This window comes from Myotis lucifugus, unplaced genomic scaffold (assembly GCF_000147115.1).
Source record: "Myotis lucifugus unplaced genomic scaffold, Myoluc2.0 scaffold_70, whole genome shotgun sequence".
Lineage (NCBI taxonomy): Eukaryota > Metazoa > Chordata > Mammalia > Chiroptera > Vespertilionidae > Myotis > Myotis lucifugus.
Window position 1 is genome coordinate 2,470,073 of NW_005871118.1, and position 8,670 is coordinate 2,478,742.

At 34.3% G+C, this 8,670-nt stretch overlaps 1 protein-coding gene across 7 annotated transcripts in view; it reads right to left on the reverse strand.

Moving 5' to 3' along the window:
* Positions 1-8,670, reverse strand: part of LEKR1 (leucine, glutamate and lysine rich 1) — a 123,281-nt gene that overhangs the window by 57,395 nt on the left and 57,216 nt on the right. For all 7 annotated transcript variants that reach the window (XM_006090340.3, XM_023755158.1, XM_023755157.1 and 4 more), the window contains 2 exons: positions 8,162-8,337; positions 3,144-3,329 (listed from right to left, as the gene is read on the reverse strand). In XM_006090340.3, the coding sequence (XP_006090402.2) occupies positions 3,144-3,329; positions 8,162-8,337 (362 nt within the window). The remainder of the gene's footprint in view (positions 1-3,143; positions 3,330-8,161; positions 8,338-8,670) is intronic.

Sequence of the window (8,670 nt, forward strand, 5' to 3'; positions counted from 1 at the left end):
ATATTTCCATTACCAATGATGTAACTGAGTCAAAGAAATTAATAACTTGTCCAAATGGGTTGTAAAAGGTATAAACAGGGCTAGAAAGCAGAAGTCTTTGACTCCTAGATCAGTATTTTTTCCTACTGAACATTACTCATTCTGATGTTTTTCATTTAAATAAAGAAGCTATTAACTAAGGAATATAGTACTCATACATGCAAAACATGGATGAATCTCAGAAACTTTATACTAAGTCAAAGAAGCCAGGCACGGAAGAACACATATTACATGGTTCTTATTATATGAAATGTCCAGACTGTAAATCTATAGAGACAGAAAGTAGATTAATGATTGGGTGGCAGGGGGCAGATAAATAACAGAGTCACTGTTAATGACAGTGAGTTCTGTTCTTAGGTGACAGAAATGCTCTAAAATTACATTGTGGTGATGATTATATAATTATAAATATACTAAAATCACTGAATTATATACTTAAAATGGGCAAATTTTATTATATTTAAATTATTTCTCATTAAAGCTATTTTTTAAAATTCAATAAAGATGAAAAAATATTATAGGCAAAATAATGTCATTAAAATATCTGCATATTACTTATTATACCAAAGAGCATACTGGGGGGAAAACATTAAAGTTTTTTTCACTTGGAACAAATTTGAAAGTTGGTCAAATAAGTTTCTGGACAAAAATTAATGCTGAAGTAATTTATCTGAATTCTGTCTTCCAATATTTGTGACTGCTGACAAAAGTAAAGGACACTTTATTCTATGAGGTGGAAGGAAACCATTTAAGTGGACTGATTTGTGGGTCACAGTGACCTCTGAGCGGAATATTGTCAACTGAGATAAATTGTGCATTTTGGAGGTTATATTAGTGTGACCTAAACATAAAATTACAAAACTTATGTAAATAAACCTTTAAAAGTAAATTTAGTCTTTAAATTTTTATTTCATGTTTATTTTCCTATGAAAAAGGATTAAATCTTGGCATTAAGAGTCAGACTGCTATCGACAGTCTAAACTAGTATTAAACCATATGCACCAGGGTTATCACTTGTATTTAAATTTTTAAGTGTCTATATTTCAAAGAATAAATAAAGAGAAAGTGTGGGGAAAACCAAATTAAAAGTATTTTATATAGAAAATTAATGATCATAAAGACTATATACCTGAATCAAAGTTGAAATTGTTCAAGGTTGATTTAAAATGAAAAAAAAAGAACATTTATTTAACTTTGGAAATGAAACAATTATATCAGAATTGGAATCAGAATTACAGTGTATTAAAGCCTAAAGGGGTCTCCAAAGACTATAAACACAGTGTATTATAGTCCAACAAATCAGTTGCCTAGGTGTGAACACATTATTCATCAGGGATAAGTAGCATGTCAGAATCATCTGGCTAATGTATGTAGTGTCATCACCTTCTAATTCTTGGCCTAGAAAGCTTTCAGTTAGTACCACATTATTGGGGGCAGAGGCTGGAAGACATAAAAGAGGTATACTTATATAGCTTAAAATAGAGAAAGATATTTATTCTAAAAGTGAATTCTAAAAATAACAGGTATGGGAATAAAATATAAATTAAAACAGTATATAAAATATTAGAACAACTTTAAAAATGTATTTATAAGAAAACACAATGATAATATAGTATTAAACATAAGTTTAAAGTTTCAGGGTATAAAGATTATATTTCTCCAAACTCATTTTACTAGGCCACCATTACCCTGATACCAACCAGATAAGGATACTACAAGAAAAGAATGGGCCAATATCACTGATGAACACAGATAGAAAAATCCTCAATAAAATACCAGCAAACAGGGATTTGTTCCAGGATGCAAGGATGGTTCAACATCCCTAAATCAACCAATGTGCCCTACCACATTAATAAAATGAAAAATAAAAATTATATGATCATCTCCATAAATGCAAAAAAAAGCGCTTGACACAATGCAAATCCATTTATGATAAAAAATTCTCATCAAAGTTGTTGTAGAGAGAATGCACCTCAACATAACAAGGGCCAAGGAGATGAGCATAAGTGTTGGTTTGCTTTCACTCCCTGCCATTTACAAGCTGGGGGGTTGAGGGGACGGACAGGCATGTTACCTTTCTGGCCTTGATTCTCTCTTCTGTAAGACATGATACTTATACTGGCTTTCCATGGTCACTGTGAGAATTGACAGAATTATCTTATATACAGTGCTAGCATGGTGACTAGTACATGTTAGGTCTTTAAAAATGTTCTTATGGTTAGTCTAGAGCCATGATGGCGAACCTATGACACACGTGTCAGAGGTGACACGCGAACTCATTTTTTTGGTTGATTTTTCTTTGTTAAATGGCATTTAAATATACAAAATAAATATCAAAAATATAAATCTTTTTTTTACTATGGTTGCAAATATCAAAAAATTTCTATATGTGACACTGCACCAGAGTTAAGTTAGGGTTTTTCAAAATGCTGACACGCCAAGCTCAAAAGGTTCGCCATCACTGGTCTAGAGGCTAACCAATAAAGACATTTTTTAATTATCTGGCTCCAATCACTTGATATTTGGAACACCTCCATTCATTGCTAATAGCTTAGTTTTGCTAAACCACTGCTTTTATCATATCATTCTCATGATTATCCATTCTCAGTGATTCCACACTGCCTTCAGGAAAAGATGCATGCTCCATAGCCTTACTGCCAAGACATCCATTCCTCTGAGGTAGAGAGAAACAAGGTGTCCAAAACACAATTTTAATCTTTTCCTTTGGGAAAACGGAGTGCCTGAAAACTTGGATTCACTTTGTAAACAGCATATGCTGTATTTTCCTTCAGTGCGCTAAGCCACCGATCCACTGGGATAATGACACACTAAAGTAAATTCACTTTGTTTTCCTGAAGTCTTAAAACATCTTTAATATCCCCACTTGCCTTACCACTCTAAATAGACTAGGAAGGAAGGAATGACAGTGAACATTGATCACAGACAGCCATTGGCATAGTTACTAATAATTAGGCATATTTGCAACACAAGATAATAAAAAAATAATTTTATTGTGATTTTAAGAGAAATAAAAATTTAGACATTTATTATGGACAGTTGCTAACATACACACACACACACACACACACACACAAATCTTTTACCTAGAACATCTTTTTGTAAGTCATGGCATCTGGTTTGCAGGTTCACTTCCTGTTGTTTAGACGCCTCAATCTGCTGAGACCTCAGAATGGCTGCATCTGACAACAACTTCAGGTTTTTCATTTCCTCTTCTAAGCATACCTTATTTCTGTGGGACACCGCCAGACTTTTATTTAGTATCTCTATTTCTGTAAAGAAAATTCAGAGTTTACAAACAGACAACACTGAATTATACTGTTCAAAAAGTGACTATTTTCTTTTAGAAAGTTAAAATTCATATTTGAAAGCCAAGATGACTTTTTCTGAGAGAGCATAATGACACCAAATCCAAAGCTTTTGTGGTTATTCTGAAAAAGAAAAAGAATTGTGTAGCTAAACTATGCATTATACCTTTTAGGTTGTTCGGGATTTTTTTTTGTCTTTAAATTGTACTAAATGGCAATTTGGCCTGCTTTTTAAATACTGACATAAATGAGTAACATATCTGTGTAATGTTCTGGATTTTACTGAAATTAAATTGTTTTCTTGGCAACATGATTCAGAAAGGTAAATTTAAATGTGCTAGCATGAGCTGGCTGGATGGCATTTCTAGGAGAGTAACTAGGATACATCTATACAAATTGAGTAAACTGATGAACAGAGAGGATCCAGAGACATGGAAGCATGGAACAGAGTGCAGAATCTCAGAGGGAAGGTGGGGGAGGGTGGCTGAGTGGGAGTTAATCAACCAAAGACCTTGCATGTATATATGCATAACCCACGGACACAGACAATTAGGTGGTGAAAGTCTGGGGTGAGGGGTGGGGTCGGAGACATATGTAATACTTTCAACAATAAAGAATTTTTTTTTTAAAAATCAAATTTTGAAAAAAGATAGCAAGGGTGGAAAGGAATAAAAGGATGCAATGTCCAAAACTAATGAATTTATGGACATAAAGAATTAGTTAATATATTGTAAAGATTTTCACAATATTCTATCCTCTCAAAATGAGACCAGAATCTCATCATAGCAATTATTTGTCATTCTCCTATCTACTTAGATCAATAAAAATAGACCTTCACAGCATTATGTAGATTTAAAGGTACTAATTTCATATAATTTCATGAGAAACGCATGGAGCATGTTATCCTTCAGAATGATAATTTATTATCAAGCTATCTTTTCATCAGCCTACTTAGCAATGCTGCCTTAAATCACAGTATTAAGATATACAAACACACACAATAAAGATAAAGTACTACAAAATTTGTACAACCACAATGAATTGAAATGATGAATACGTGAAAATCTGGACAGCCTGCTTTTCCAGAGAGTTCATTTGGCATTCCTTTCCTTGCTTAGGTCATTCTGGGCCACATGATGGGTGTAACGTGTGATAAGATGTCAAAAGAGGGTGGCTTGGTTTATTTGGTTGTAGAGCCATTACAGCAAAAATAGCAGCTCACGGGCCAGTGAGGACCAGAAGCAGAGATCAATGGGACAGACCCGCAGCAGGTAATGTGGCCAGGAAATGCTGACAGGAGAAGTAACGCAGTATGCTGGAACAGGGAGCAGAGACCAGGGCACTATGTAGATTAAATGAGGGGGATGAGTACAGTCAGGAACATGGTCCAAAGAGAGAGAAGCTAAGTGTCTTTCAGTGTGGAAAACGTTTGTCCGGAAGACAAAGTGGCATGTAAGACAGACTAGGTCAGTGATGGCGAACCTATGACGCGCGTGTCAGAGGTGACACGCGAACTCATTTTTTTGGTTGATTTTTCTTTGTTAAATGGCATTTAAATATATAAAATAAATATCAAAAATATAAATCTTTGTTTTACTATGGTTGCAAATATCAAAACATTTCTATATGTGACATGGCACCAGAGTTAAGTTAGGGTTTTTCAAAATGCTGACACGCCGAGCTCAGAAGGTTCGCCATCACTGGACTAGGTCATGAGCACAAAGGGTCTGGCACCTTCTGCACTTTTAATTCTTGCTCATAATGGAAAACTGGAGAAATAAATTGGCAGGAGCCATTGGGGTCTACCATATTCCAGTAATTACATAAAAATATTTTTCCTAAGAACAGTTATATGCTTCTAAAAACTTATAGATGCACACACATTTGTGTGAGAAAAACTAACACACTAGTACATAGAGCTTTAGAAAGAAAGAATGTTGTAATTTTCTTCAGATCTGAAAAGTCTTCCTGCGTATTTTTATAGCCATAAAGGTGGCGTCTTGTGACTAACTTGTCTGTACTGTACTCTAACCATCTATGCTTGAGTCAGCATGACACTGCAGAGGGGCACACGCTGCCAGAATGATGCCGCTTAGGCTAGCAGGCTGACTGTTAGTGGGCACGACCGTCTGGCTCTAAGCTCTCTACTCGTGTCAACATGACTTTCTGTCTGACATTAAAAGAATAAGAATCTGCAATGCAGATTCATTTGTCAAATATATTCCAACACATGGGAAAGTACAGCAAGATTTCAAAACTAACAAGAGCTTCAATGTTTCTAACATGGAATTAAGAGAGTAAACTCAAGGGAGGTGAATTAACTCACCCACGGAGAACCACACATCCCTGTGGCAATCTGGTGTCAAATATTCAATCCTACCTTCGTCATTAATACAATTTCATGCTTGTCAGTCATGTGTCCCAATTTGGGGTTCAGAAATTATAATCTCCACCAGACCAACCTATTCCGGTCATTGTTCCCACCATGTGCTTTCCTTGTTTTAGGACCACCCTCTGTATCTGTCTGAATTTAATTATTAAAATTTAAAAAGATATTGGTCATATACAAACTCATTTCTTGAAGGCATATATCATGTAACAAAATTAGGAAACTGAAGTTCTATGGTTAAAATTTATTTTTTCTAACATTACACTATATAACATACAGAAAAGTGGGAAGAATTATACATGAACACGAATATACACACCATGTAGATTCTTCAATTAACATTTTACTATATTTGCTTTCTCACATAGCTACCCATCTATCCATCTATCATATTTTATGTATTTCAATATAAATTGAGACCTCAGTATACTTCACTCCTAAATACTTCATTCAGCATGCATATCAATAATTATCACTCAATATATAAATTCCTTATTTTTGAGTATAATTTACCTACAAAGAAATACACAAATCTCAAATGTAAAGTTTTTAACAAATGCACCCACTGTGTAACTCAAACCCCTATCAAATAGAGAGCAACACCATCATAGCAGAAAGTGCCCTGGTGCCCCTTTTCCAGTCAACCCTCCACTCTAAGATAATTAATGTTCTGATTTATCTTCCTCTGTAGAGCAGTTTTGCCTAGTCTAGAACAGCCTATAAATGGAATCATACAATATGTGTTAGTTGTGTAAGACTAATTTTCAGGAAGTACAATATTTTTTAGATTTATCGAAGTTAACTCTATTATCAGCAATTCATTCTATAGTTCATCTTTTAAATTTTCTTTATTGATTAAGGTATTACATATGTGTCCTTATCTCCCCCTTGCCCCACCCCACCCCCAGCTCATGCTCTCACCTCCCTGGAGTCTGTGTCCATTGGTTATGCTTATATGCATGCATACAAGTGCTTTGATTGATCGCTCCTCCTTACCTCCACCCTCCCCTACTTTCCCTCTGAGGCTTGACGGTCTGATCGATGCTTCTCTGTCTCTGGATCTGGTTTTGTTCATCAGTTTATATTGTTCATTATATTCCACAAATGAGTGAGATCATGTGATATTTATCTTTCTCTGACTGGCTTATTTCGCTTAGCATAATGCTCTCCAGTTTTTTGAATATTTTATCTGTGTCTTACCATTCATTTTCTTAATGGCATGTTTGATGAGCAGAAGTTTTAAATTTTGATGAAGTTTAACTTATCAATTTTTGTTCTTCTGTAGCTCTTCATTCTATGTCCTATCCAAATAAGTTCTATTGACTATCAATTTATGAAGACATTTTCCTGTTTCTTATAATTTTAGCTTTTATACTTATGTGATTTATGTTGAATTAATTTTTACCTACTATGTGATGTAGAGATTAAGGTATATTTTCCCATATGGGTATTCAGTTGTTACAGCACAATTTAGTGATAGACTTTCTTTTTCCCATTGGATTGTTTGGTGCCTTTGTTAAAAGTGAAATAATCATATAAATAGGGGCCATAATCTGCCATCAGCATCCTATACCAGAGTGGTAAATTTCTCATAACCCACGAATCTGCACTGACACATTATTATCACCCAAAATCCACAGTTTACATTGATATTCACTCTTGCTGTTGTACATTCTATGGGTTTTGACAAATGTATAATGACATGTATCTACCATTATAGTATCATACAAAATATTCACTGCCCTAAAAATCCTTTGTGATTCATTGCCCTAAAAATCCTTTTTAGGTCTGAGGGAAAATTATAGCGTTCTTTCTTTCTAAAGTTTTATGTACTTCATTACAATCTATCTATTCATTCTTCCCTCAAACGCTGGCAATTACTGATCCCTTTTCCATTTCCATAGTTTTGCCTTTTCCAGAATGTCATTTAGTTGGAATCTTATGGTACAGACTTTCAGACTGGCTTCTTTCACTTAGGAATATGCCTTCTCTCAATTTTTGACATTTTCACCATATGTGCCTTGTTTGGGTCATTCTACAGTATTTTGGGATAGTTATTTTGTCCCAAATTTATCATTGTTATCTGTGGGAAGGCTGACCTAATATAAGCTACTCAGCTATTAACAGAAGAAAAAGTTTTAAAATGCAAATCAGTACATATAACATAAATAAACAGACTTCTGACCACAGCTCAAGAATAGATGTATCACAGCTTATCTTAGACCAGCCTATATTTACTGAATTTCAGGGTTTCAGTAAATCATAATGACCATCTAGTCTGTCAGCCAATAACAAGTTTAAAAGTTCATCATAAGTCCCATCACATAAAATGCAATATCAGTATTTCATTACTCACTATGTACTACTTACATAGAAAAAAGACAATTACATTATGTATGTAACAAACCTGTCAAGGCTGTTTTACTTATGTATTTAATTTGAAGAAAAACTTCTCCTTTCAGTGAAGTCCAGTTTTGAAAATGGTCATATATTTCATTTTTAATGCTGGTTATTTCCCTTTTAGTAAAAGTAAGTAATGAAAGAGTCTTATTCCAGAAATATTTGTATTCCTTCAATCTTTGACTGTAAGGTAGTAAAAACAAAGGATTTTAAAAATTGCAAGCACAGTAACAAATATTTCTTTGAAAAATAGTTTTCTTTAAAAAAAATGGGTTTAGAGTGACTATAATCTACTGTCTAAATAGGGACAATTTTGAAAGTGATGTGCTGTTTGTATTTTGCTGAGACGACAGATATAAACTGGAAACATCCCAGAAAGCCTAAGGTATATGGTTTTCCTAACTCATTTCCATTTTGTTATCATTTTAACTATAAAGACCGCTATTTTTATATGCAACTAGAGGCCCAGTGCACGAATTTGTGCATGGGTGGGGTCCAGCGGCCCGGCCTGATCAG